The sequence below is a fragment of the Phyllobates terribilis genome, unplaced genomic scaffold, assembly GCF_046119375.1.
Source record: "Phyllobates terribilis strain yellow unplaced genomic scaffold, ASM4611937v1 Scaffold_7__3_contigs__length_470593459, whole genome shotgun sequence".
NCBI classification, from domain to species: Eukaryota; Metazoa; Chordata; class Amphibia; order Anura; family Dendrobatidae; genus Phyllobates; species Phyllobates terribilis.
Window position 1 is genome coordinate 244,321,582 of NW_027362767.1, and position 12,706 is coordinate 244,334,287.

At 52.2% G+C, this 12,706-nt stretch overlaps 1 protein-coding gene across 1 annotated transcript; it reads right to left on the reverse strand.

Moving 5' to 3' along the window:
* Positions 1–227: 227 nt before the first annotated feature.
* IER5L (immediate early response 5 like) lies at positions 228–2,325 on the reverse strand. The gene has a single exon (XM_073637790.1). The coding sequence runs from the start codon at positions 2,205–2,207 to the stop codon at positions 1,317–1,319; it is 891 nt and encodes a 296-aa protein (XP_073493891.1). The 5' UTR covers positions 2,208–2,325; the 3' UTR covers positions 228–1,316.
* Positions 2,326–12,706: the final 10,381 nt, after the last annotated feature.

Here is a 12,706-nt window from a genome sequence, read left to right on the forward strand (position 1 = left end):
TAAATGGATGGTGGGAACCCAAAGACAAGGGTTTGGGGAAAGTAGAGGGCATACAAGCTCTATATCCCCAGGTAGGTAGGGGTGTGGTGGTAGCAAGCACAAAAAGGGGTCTATGGTACCCATTGGATAGAAGTTGATTCAATCCCCTTAAATGTCCCCTATAGCGCCCATGCTCTACACAGTGACTGAAGAGTTCTTTATCCCCAAAAAAACCAAAGTGGTCAAGATTTTTTTAATAATTTTTTTTTTTTTTTATTTAAGATTATAAATTTAAACAAATAAATCTGAACAGTTTTACCCGGTGATATACAGTTCAATATACACAAAATACAGGTCATCGGAACACAAAAATAAAAACGTTTGGCAACGTCAGATCTGGTACACATAGTGCTTGTAAGTGAGTGTTGGCACGGCAGGCTCGTCATCCTAAACCACCTTTTTACAACAAAAGGATTAAATGCCAAAAACAAATATATAAAAAAGGAAAAAAAAACAAACAAAAAAAAAAAACAAAACAATAATAATGGACAGATCACATGATCAAACTTATGCTGGTTTCATGAAGTCAGTTGAAGGCTGAAATTAGAACAAATGAACTTGAGAGGAGGGAGAGGGGGGAGATGCAGCTTCATATAGAATTTAGTGTTATCATCATCAGAAGGTGACAGGTCCATCTTTATTATACTCATGGATTTGGGGGGGGGGGGGGGTACTTTATCAAGTTTCCAAAACAGCCCCCTTCCCCCTCAAATCCAATATGTCCCGCTCGAATATCATGATTGGCAGCTGTATTACAGTTTCACAACACAAAGAAAAGAAGAGAACAAAAATAATAAAAAGTTACAATGTCCCCATTTCTGCCTTCATCTTACAACCTCAAAACTTGACAAAAGACTGGAGAAGACCCATGATGAGAAGTGAGGACCTGGTTTATTGTTCCTCCAGGACCTTCTCCTGGTCCTCATTGAGGTTCTGCAGGAAGAATAAGCCAGGAGTCATCTGATAAGTGCGGAGATACAAGGGAGGTGGATGTGGGGGGATTGGACCCTTCTCCACCACCAAACCAGGTGAGGAACCCATCATGGGAGAAGTTCCTCCCCAACTTGTGCGAGGAGCCTCCTCAGATCTGCAGCCAGTGCCCACGAATGAGAACATTAAAAATAAGAACTCAGTTAAATAGGTGCTTCTCTCTGCTTTGTAAAAATAAAGTCCAAAGATATTCTGGTCTGTACAGAGTCTAGAAAACATGGTCACTATACAGGTGCCCCCCCCCCCCACCACCCCCAGCCTTGCCCCATGAGCTTGCAATCCATCTGCTAGAAAGCCACTATGGCTCTAGTCCATGCCCCCAGGCTGGCCAGCGCCTGTTTGCCACATAAGTGCCCGTTCAGACTCTGCTCAGTCTCTGCTTGTCTGCTCATCAGTCCCGAGAAGCCGGAGCCAAAGATAGAGATCAGGTTGGAGATGTTGGAGGAGTCCGTGGGCTCCGGCGGTGCCAGCTGCGGGCAGAAGTCCTCGTATCTGCCCCTCTTGCAGGGCACGAAGTGGGGCTCCAGCTCGTCGTCCTCCCCCGGGCCGCTGTAGCTGTACCCCACCAGGGGGTACTTGCGCTTGGGAGCCGCCGGCAGCGGAGCGGGAGCCGCCGGGAGCGCAGGGCACGGTGCGCCATGGCACGGGCACTGAGAGGCGCAGCAGTCCTGGTGCAGGAAGCCGTTCTCCACGGTGGTCACAACGTGAGTGTCCAGGTCCAGCACCGTGGTCTGGCTGCAGTGAGTGACGGCTCCGGCGGCTTCTTCCGAGCAGCAGCTCCGGGGGTAAAAGCTGCCCCCTTGTAAGTCCTTGCCGGGGTGCGGTGCCAGGGCGCACGGCGGCAGCTCCAGCGGCTCCTCCACCGGCTCCAGCATGTCGGGCTGTATCCGCGGCAGCTGCTGCATCTCGTCCTCGCCCTCCTCCGGGATCTGCAGGGGACTGAGCTCCGGGATCTCCTCCATGGCCGCCGGGGCGCACTCCATGGGCTGCGGCGGGAAGGGCTGCCGCCGGTACAGCTCCGCGTAGCGCTCGCTCAGGTAGAGCTGCCGGGCGTTGCGCAGGACGTAGGACACCAGCAGGTTCTTGTGCAGCTTGATGCCGCCTCTCTGGGTGCGGGAGCTGTGGATCTTCCGCAGGGACAGGCTGATCAGGCTCTGCGCGTCCAGGGCGCACTCCATGCTGGACGGGGACGCCAGCAGCAGCAGCCGAGGGGCTCGCACGGACTCTCTGTGAACACCGCAGCCGCCTCTCCTCCCCTCCAGCCTGCCAAGCTCAGAGCTGCTTGTGCCTGATCCCCGGCTCTGGGACAGTTATATACCGCCAGCCTGGTCCCGCCTCAGCCGACAGCGGCCAATCAACTGCGCCCATTAACCACGATTGACAGCTAAACCACGTCTCCCTTCAGCACTTACAGCCAATGGGGTCAAGGCGGGCACTCGGTGCCATTCAAACGCTGGAGCTGTGCTCACTGCAGGGAGAGAGAAGCCCTCGGTACAGGCAGCAGCAGCAGCGGTACTACAGGCAGCAGCAGCAGCGGTACTACAGGCAGCAGCAGCAGCGGTACTACAGGCAGCAGCAGCAGCGGTACTACAGGCAGCAGCAGTACTACAGGCAGCGGTACTACAGGCAGCAGCAGCAGCGGTACTACAGGCAGCAGCAGTACTACAGGCAGCAGCAGCAGCGGTACTACAGGCAGCAGCAGCAGCGGTACTACAGGCAGCAGCAGCGGTACTACAGGCAGCAGCAGCGGTACTACAGGCAGCAGCAGCAGCGGTACTACAGGCAACAGCAGCAGCGGTACTACAGGCAGCAGCAGCAGCGGTACTACAGGCAGCAGCAGCAGCGGTACTACAGGCAGCAGCAGCGGTACTACAGGCAGCAGCAGCAGCGGTACTATAGGCAGCAGCAGCAGCGGTACTATAGGCAGCAGCAGCAGCGGTACTATAGGCAGCAGCAGCGGTACTACAGGCAGCAGCAGTACTACAGGCAGCGGTACTACAGGCAGCAGCAGCAGCGGTACTACAGGCAGCAGCAGCAGCGGTACTATAGGCAGCAGCAGCAGCGGTACTATAGGCAGCAGCAGCGGTACTACAGGCAGCAGCAGTACTACAGGCAGCGGTACTATAGGCAGCAGCAGCGGTACTACAGGCAGCAGCGGTACTATAGGCAGCAGCAGCAGCGGTACTATAGGCAGCAGCAGCAGCGGTACTATAGGCAGCAGCAGCAGCGGTACTATAGGCAGCAGCAGCAGCGGTACTATAGGCAGCAGCAGCAGCGGTACTATAGGCAGCAGCAGCAGCGGTACTACAGGCAGCAGCGGTACTACAAGCAGCAGCGGTACTACAGGCAGCAGCAGCGGTACTACAAGCAGCAGCAGCGGTACTACAAGCAGCAGCAGCGGTACTACAGGCAGCAGCAGCGGTACTACAGGCAGCAGCAGCGGTACTACAGGCAGCAGCGGTACTATAGGCAGCAGCAGCAGCGGTACTACAGGCAGCAGCAGCGGTACTATAGGCAGCAGCAGCGGTACTACAGGCAGCAGCAGCGGTACTACAGTCAGCAGCGGTACTACAAGCAGCAGCAGCGGTACTACAGGCAGCAGCAGCGGTACTACAAGCAGCAGCAGCGGTACTACAGGCAGCAGCAGCGGTACTACAGGCAGCAGCAGCGGTACTACAAGCAGCAGCAGCGGTACTACAAGCAGCAGCAGCGGTACTACAAGCAGCAGCAGCTGTACTACAGGCAGCAGCAGCGGTACTACAGGCAGCGCTGGGGGCGCGGGGACCGCTGCCATTGTATGACATCCCTATTCCATGGCATCAGCTGCACTGCTGGTAGGTGCACCGTCATACAATATCACCTCCCTGCTGCCCTGGGCACAGTTAGAGATGTGGGGGGCACAGTCACACCAGGGTTAGGCGCCAGTCTGCTGCATAAGGAGACAGGATTAGAAAAGGCAAGTGATCGGTGGGGGCCCTATTATAGTCCAGGGACACCGCACACCGCGACGTCACAGCCCAGGGACACTGCACACCGCGACGTCACAGCCCAGGGACACTGCACACCGCGACGTCACAGCCCAGGGACACTGCACACCGCGACGTCACAGCCTAGGGACACTGCACACCGTGGTGTCACAGCCTAGGGACACTGCACACAGTGGTGTCACAGCCTAGGGACACTGCACACAGTGGTGTCACAGCCCAGGGACACTGCACACAAGGATGTCACAGTGCAGGGATAATGCACACAGCAACATCACAGTAATATATACACAATGTCACAATCCAGGGACTAGGCACACAGTGATGTCACATGAATAATACACAATAATGTACATAACCATGTCAAAGCTCATTGATAATGCACACAGTTATATCACAGGGAAAATATACACAGTGATATCACAGTCCAGGGGTAATACATAGTGACATCACTGGGCGTGTATTTGCCCTGGGATGTGACATCACTGATGTCATATACTACATCCAGAATGCACACAAAAGATCACAATGTACATTGTCACAGGAAACAAAAACTATTGGCATCATACAGGGATAATGCACACAGTGATGTCACAGGAATAATACAGTGATGTCCATGTGCAGTGACAATGAAACAAGTTCCCCTCTTTTTGACCTGTGAAATAGATATAAGTGAATAAATCCCTCCTTTTCTCTCTCTGCATCAGATCCCATTATATCTTATTTCATCATTTGGTGCCATTCAGATGACTGTTGCCCCGCACTGTGCCCCTCATGTATAAGGAGGGCACCCACTCCCCATATAAAAGATCATCATCTGAATATTGGGGTGAACGAGGGTTCTCCCTTACATACAGCCCTCATTCTGCTGACATGCAGTCTCTCCAGATACATATATAAGGCTCTGTTCACAAGCAGCATTATTACAGTGTTTTTTATGCAAATTAAAAGCTGCTTTTTACAGCACCAGCAGAACGTATGTGACTTCAGAAATCTCATGCATACTCTGAAGATTTAAAAATGCTGCAGTTCTCAATTGCAGTCAAGAAAAAATAACAAGTGTGTCAATTCTTTCAGTGATTTTTCACCCATAGAAAGCAATGAGAAAATGAAAAAAAGAAAAAAAAACCCGCTGCAAAAACCCACAACAAACACTTTTGCAGCATTTTTGAAACATTTTTGGTGAATAAAACTTTAAAGCTATGTGCCCACGTTGAGCATTTGATTGCAGAAATTTCTGCAAGGTTTCTGCATCTCTTGGCAGCAAAAACGCTGCAGATAAAGCGCGTGTTTTTGCATGCGTTTTTTGATGCGTTTTTGTACAGTAATGAATGCTTTTTGGAGCTAAAGAAAGATATTTGAAAAAAAGAAACATGGGACATCGCTTTAACCCTTGGATTACCGTCAGACCTGGGGTGAGTATATTGGTTAATTTAAATGATTAAAGAATGTGTCTATTTTATTTCAAATAAAGTGTTTTATTCGCGGTGTGTGTTTATTTAACTCTTTACTTCCAGCTGACACCTCTTCATTACTAAACCTAGGACTTGGTGTCAGCGACACCTAATCCCATTAATTACCCTTAATCCCATTCAAATATGAAGTTCCATTTCAGAGGCAGCTAAGGGCTGCTATTTTTAGCCTAGGAAGGGGCTATTAGGCTAACATGTTCCCTGGCTATTAATAACAGCTCACAGCTTTTTGGTTAGCCTTTAGGGTACGATGAGGAACCAGCAGCACTTTGGACACAGCGTATTTTCGCTGCATTCAAAGCGCTGCGTTCTAATGCCGCACTTGTTTTGTTAGTACATGTGGATCCACATCATGTACTGGACATTCAGTTGGTCAAAATCTGCAGCGAAGACTAGCATCTCCGCTACAGAAATTGACATGCTGCGGGTAAGTTTACGCAGCGTCAAAAACAAGCACAGTGGGCATGGGATTTCTTATACACTGATGATCTCGATGGTCCAGATGGATGGAGTGGAGGATGGCTGGTTGATGGACACCCCATGCAAACACGGCTACGGCGCTAACAAGGAGGAGGTGGAGTAATGTTTTGGGCTGGAATCATGGGGAGAGAGATTGTCGGCCCTTTTAGGATCTCTGAAGGGGTAAAGATGAACTCCATAATGTATGTTGAGTTTCTCAAACAGCACTTCCTTCCATGGTTCAAGAAGAAGAACCGTGCATTCCGCAGCAAGATCATTTTCATGCATGATAATGCCCCATCTCATGCTGCACATAACACATCTGCATCTCTGGCTGCTATGGGCATACAAGGGGACAAACTTATGGAGTGGCACCCATGCTTCCCTGACCTCAACCCCATTGAGAACCTCTGGAGCATCATCAAAAGGAGTGTCTATGATGGCGGGAGGCAGTTCACATCTAAGCAACAGCTCTGGGAGGGTATTCTGTCCTCATGCAAAACAATTGAAGGAGAAACCATCCAAAACCTGACAAATTCAATGGACGAGAGAGTTCAGAAGCTCCTTTCGAACAAGCGGTCCTATGTGCAAATGTAACATCACCTAGAATAAAGTTTTGAGTTGAAAACTGTTTGATTTCAGTTTGTAATAACCTGCTAATGCTTATAATTTCAAAAATGACCATTTTTTTGTTCTTTATTAAAATGAAAAGGTTGAAAACTCTGCTATGCATAATAATTTGGAACATGCATTTTGAGTGCAGTTTGAGTTTTTTATTTTTTTAAAAATATACTGTTATCATAGGCAGTTTGTACAAAAACCTTTCAATTGTACTCTAATAGTTATTTGACTGGAAAATTACAATGACTGCAATTCATATAGGTAATTTGGGAAAATCTGAGAAAATATTATTTGCATAATAATTTGGAACACAGTGTAAATGAAATCAAATAGAGAATTAAATTTAAAAAAATGGAGTGGGCTCCCGCATTATTTTCATAACCAGCAGAGGGAAAGCCAACCATTGGGGGCTGATATTACTAGCTAGAGAAGAGGCCATTAGCCAAAAATGTTCCCTGGCTATTATTAACAGCTCACAGATGTTTGCTTAGCGTTTAGTAGATTACATGGGGACCCCATACATTTTTTTTACATAGAGTCCCCCTATAAAATCTAACCAGCAAAGGCTAAACAGCCAGCTTTGAGCTGATATTAATAGCCAGGAAAGGGGCCATGGATACTTGCCCCCTCCGAGGCTAATAATATCAGCCCTCAGCGGCCTCAGAAATGGCGCATCCATAAGATGCGCCAAATCTGGCGCTTAGCCTCGCTCTTCCCACTTGCCCTGGTGTGGCAAGTGGGGTTATAGGGTTAGAGTTCATGTCAGTCTTGTATTGGCAGCTGACATGAAGCACAGGAGTTAATAATGGAGAAGCGTCTATAAGATGCCCCCATTACTAACCCCATAGTAAAGGTTTTGAAAAATACATGGCCTGAAAAAAATCCTTTATTTGGAAAAAAAAAGTCCACATTGTTTTTTATTTTTAAATGATTAAAACTCAGTTATACTCACATAACGCCTAATTCCCTGAAGTCATTGTCACCTATAAAAAAAATAAAAAAACAACCATATCCCTCACCTGTCCAACATGATGACATAATTCATACTATCCCACGAAGATTTGGGTCAGTTCTAGAGCAGTCACATCAACAATTACAGATGTGACTGTTCTGTGTCAGTGTATAGCCGGCTGTCCTCTAGGATTGCAATTACTCCTGTGTCAATGTATAGCACTGAGCTGCCGGGAGAGAGGTCACCGGATTTCAATCAGCTGATGAGCTCCAGTGACCTCATTTACGGCACCTTTGGTGCGTGAGAATTTTCTCACGCAACGTAGGTGCAGTAAGTGAGGTTACCGGAGCTCATCAGTTGATGAACTCATGTGACCTCTCTCCTGACAGCTCAGCGGTATACACTGCCATGAGCGATTGCACTCCTGTCAGTGTATAGAGTACTGCCGGGTGATCCGATCGCTGTGGGACACTTGGGATTACGGTGGATAGGTGAGTATAATGTGTTTTTTATTTAAATATTTATTTTAACCTTTTTTTTTTTACACTGTGAGCACAAGGACATGACAGCTCCCATGAGGGGTGCCTGCTCTCGCTGCCATCAGCGGCAGCAGCTGTAGGCTAATAGGAGGAGTAGTCTCATCAGCCGACGCCTGTGACCCACGGTCAATTCTTTGTGCGTTTTTGCTGCGTTTTTCATCCATTGACTTCAATTAAGTCATTCAAATCCGCAGCAAATCCACAAATATTTTTATACCTGCATTTTTGCTGCAGATTTGACTGACTCAATTGAAGTCAATGGGTGAAAAACTAGGCAAAAACGCACAAAGAATTGACATGCTGCAGATTTAAACGCAATGCAAATACTCAAAGGAAAATTCCTGATCATGTGCACAGCACTTCAGGATTGTCATTGCATTATCTGGCACAAGGATTCCCTGGTGTTTTTGGCCCAATTCCGCGTGGGGAAAACGCACCGTGTGCACACAGCCTAACATGTACTGCAGACAAAGCAAACGTAATCCGAACCAAATATCGCGTAAAAGTGTATTTTTGCTGTGTGTAAACATCACCTTATATTGCAAGCACTTTGGTCTCAGAATCACACATTTGACAAGTCCTCTTGTATTATAGGACAGTATAGGGAAACTAATGAGAAGCAGAGGACTATTCAGCATCTAAAATGGTTTGGATACCAGCGAGAAGAACTGATGACACCATTCAGGTTCCACACTTTACAAGCGTGCCCACAGCCGAGGTCCCCTCCCCCCAAGTAAGCCTGCCCGCAGCAGAGGTCCCCTCCCCCCAAGTAAGAGTGCCCACAGCCGAGGTCCCCTCCCCCCAAGTAAGAGTGCCCACAGCCGAGGTCCCCTCCCCCCAAGTAAGCCTGCCCGCAGCCGAGGTCCCCTCCCCCCAAGTAAGAGTGCCCACAGCCAAGGTCCCCTCCCCCCAAGTAAGCGTGCCCACAGCCGAGGTCCCCTCCCCCCAAGTAAGCGTGCCCACAGCCGAGGTCCCCTCCCCCCAAGTAAGCGTGCCCACAGCCGAGATCCCCTCCCCCCAAGTAAGCGTGCCCGCAGCTGAGGTCCGCTCCCCCCAAGTAAGCGTGCCCGCAGCCGAGGTCCCCTCCCCCAGGTAAGGGTGCCCACTGCCAAGGGCCCCTCCCCCGCAAGAAAGGGTACCCGCTGTCGAGGGCCTCTCACCCCCAAGTAAGGGTGCCCGCTGCTGAGGTCCCCTCCCCCCCAACTAAGGGTGCACGCTGCCGAGGGCCCCTCCCCCCAAGAAAGGGTGCCCACAGCCGAGGTCCCCTCCCCCAAGTAAAGCTGCCCACAGCCGAGGTCCCCTCCCCCCCAAGTAAAGCTGCCCGCAGCCGAGGTCCCCTCCGCCCCAAATAAGGGTGCCCGCTGCCGAGGGCCCCTCCCCCCAAATAAGGGTGCCCGCTGCCGAGGGCCCCTCCCCCCAAATAAGGGTGCCCGCTGCCGAGGGCCCCTCCCCCAAGTAAGGGTGCCCGCAGCAGAGGCCCCCTCCCCCCAAGTAAGGGTGCCCACAGCCGAGGTCCCCTCCCCCCAAGTAAGGGTGCCCACTGCCGAGGGCCCCTCCCCCCCAAGTAAGCCTGCCCGCAGCCGAGGTCCCCTCCCCCCAAGTAAGAGTGCCCACAGCCGAGGTCCCCTCCCCCCAAGTAAGAGTGCCCACAGCCGAGGTCCCCTCCCCCCAAGTAAGCCTGCCCGCAGCCGAGGTCCCCTCCCCCCAAGTAAGAGTGCCCACAGCCAAGGTCCCCTCCCCCCAAGTAAGCGTGCCCACAGCCGAGGTCCCCTCCCCCCAAGTAAGCGTGCCCACAGCCGAGATCCCCTCCCCCCAAGTAAGCGTGCCCGCAGCTGAGGTCCGCTCCCCCCAAGTAAGCGTGCCCGCAGCCGAGGTCCCCTCCCCCAGGTAAGGGTGCCCACTGCCAAGGGCCCCTCCCCCGCAAGAAAGGGTACCCGCTGTCGAGGGCCTCTCACCCCCAAGTAAGGGTGCCCGCTGCTGAGGTCCCCTCCCCCCCAACTAAGGGTGCACGCTGCCGAGGGCCCCTCCCCCCAAGAAAGGGTGCCCACAGCCGAGGTCCCCTCCCCCAAGTAAAGCTGCCCACAGCCGAGGTCCCCTCCCCCCCAAGTAAAGCTGCCCGCAGCCGAGGTCCCCTCCGCCCCAAATAAGGGTGCCCGTTGCCGAGGGCCCCTCCCCCCAAATAAGGGTGCCCGCTGCCGAGGGCCCCTCCCCCCAAATAAGGGTGCCCGCTGCCGAGGGCCCCTCCCCCAAGTAAGGGTGCCCGCAGCAGAGGCCCCCTCCCCCCAAGTAAGGGTGCCCACAGCCGAGGTCCCCTCCCCCCAAGTAAGGGTGCCCACTGCCGAGGGCCCCTCCCCCCCAAGTAAGGGTGCCCGCAGGCGAGGTTCCCTCCCCCCAAGTAAGGGTGCCTGCTGCCGAGGGCCCCTCCCCCCCAAGTAAGGGTGCCCGCTGCCGAGGTCCCCTTCTCCAAGTAAGCATGCACCCAACAGAGATCCCCTCCCCCCCAAGTAAGCATGCCCGTTACCGAGATCCTGTCCCCCCAAGTAAGCACACCCACTACATAGATCCCGTCCCCCCAAGTAAGCACACCCACTACATAGAAGCCCACTGCCTGGACCCTGTCCCAAAAGTGTGTCAGCGGCTTAGGCCACGCCCCCAAAAGTGCCAGCTGACTAGGCTCCACCCCCACAAGTAAGTGACGAGCCCCTGGGGCCGTGTGTGTAGGGAATACCCGGAGACGGGTCTCTGTGTAATGCTGGGGGTTGTAGTCTCCATGGCGGCGACCCGGTCCCGTGGCCCAGGGTGGTCAAACCACTGGCGGATCTGTTTCTTTGGGTTTTAATGTTTAAATGTCCGACTACGCCACCCGTGGATTGCAGTCACTGAGAACCGCCGCTGCGGGCAGACCGCTGAGGCTGATGTCGTGTGCGCAGTATAACCACGGGAGGAGTATAGCCTCAGAGCAGTGAGTGCAGATGATGGGGTTGATGGTGCGCGGGAGCAACAGTAATGACTCAGAGTCCAGTGATGCAGTCCAGGGTCTTTACTCACAGTTTTACACTCCAAGCCACTTCAACAGGTAATGGCTGCCCACGTCGTGCTGTGCTCACCAGGTGAGGGGCTCGGACAACTCCCAGGTACCTTTGGAATGCTTTTCAGGACCCCCTTTGTGTGTCCTTTCTCTGGCCTGTCGTACCCCACAATTGACCACGTTTCTGTCCAGCTGCCTCGGGCCTTGGCGGGCAAACGTATGTTCTGTTTCCCTGGGTCCTATATGGTGCCTTTCTAACGGGTTTAGTGAGGGGCCGTGCACGTACAATGCCACGGCCTCCGGTTACTAGCTGAGGGTAGTTGCCCTCCTCCACTAGATGAGGGATCCGGTTCCCTTTCTTGGCCTGACCCCCCCTACTCTGGTAGCGGCGGGCGTGAGGTAGCGACTGGCCGGTCCGCACCCCTGGGGTCCCTTCACTCCACTCCTGGAGCCTCCTCCGTTCCTCTCCTCTCCTTTCTTCTCCTCCAGGCCTTAAGACCTGGCCTGCCTGCGGAGCAGAGCCAATGCTGAGCCCCTGCTCCCAGCCTCTTTCTCTCTCTCTGCTTCCTCTGACTGAACTCACTAAAACTCTAAGATGGTGCCCACCTTATATATCTTCTACCCAGTGCACCCAGGATCTACTCTCCCCACCCACACACTACTGGGTTCCCCCTCTCTAGGTGTTCCCTCCCCCCACTCCAGCCAGGGACAGGGGCAGTTGTGCTCACTCTTGGGAGCATTGTTGTCCTGCCCCCCGGAAATGTGGTGTAGTGCATGCGGGTGTTAGGGTCCTGAGCCACACTCCATCCTTACCTGGAAGTGAGATATCACACCTCTGGGTGAGATGCAATACCTCTGTAGCGACCGAGCCTCGGGGCGCTACATTAGCATGCCCGCTACTGAGGTTTCTCCAAATATGCAGTTTGCCACCACAGTACCAGCTTCTGAAATCTTCCACTGTTAATATTATCACAAGCTGCCCATCCCAATAAATGGCAGACCATGAGCTGAATAGCTGGCCTGTGCCCACCACATCATAGGACATATGGTGAGGCAGGGGCGGACATATCATTGGTACAACCTGTGTGGTTGCACAGGGGCGCAAGAGGTAAGGGGGCCCATTTCTACCTCCAAAGCATGTGCAATTTTGAATTTTGGGGGGCTCTTGAGCTGCAAAGGGCCCATATATTGTTCTTGCACAGGGGCCCTTTTTTGTCTGTCGCCAGTGTGGGAAGGTATTGTTGTGAAACACAGGATTCCCCTCCCCACTATTATTGTTTCTGCTTCTAGAGCTTGGATTGCAGAGAATGTATGGCTCCCATCAATATAGATCCAATAGTGTTGGATACAGGGACAGGGGGAAAAAAATCACCTTACTGCCTCCTTAAAGGGGGTTTCCCAAGAATTATATTTATTACCTATCCATTGAGTAGATGATTAATGTCTGATTATTGGAGCTCTTCTCTGACACACACATTAATATGCGGGTCCTGCAAGGGCAGGTGTTAGGGGAAGAAGCTGGGCAATTGCCCAGTGTCCCCTCAACCTTTGGGGCCCCCAGCCTCTACAACAGGAGCTACACTGATAATAGCATTAAAAAAAGAAACCAAAAACAACACATA

What these genes read in the sequence shown, in the direction of transcription:
- IER5L (XM_073637790.1), bottom strand. Translation starts at nt 2,207, where the DNA reads ATGGAGTGCGCCCTGGACGCGCAGAGCCTGATCAGCCTGTCCCTGCGG.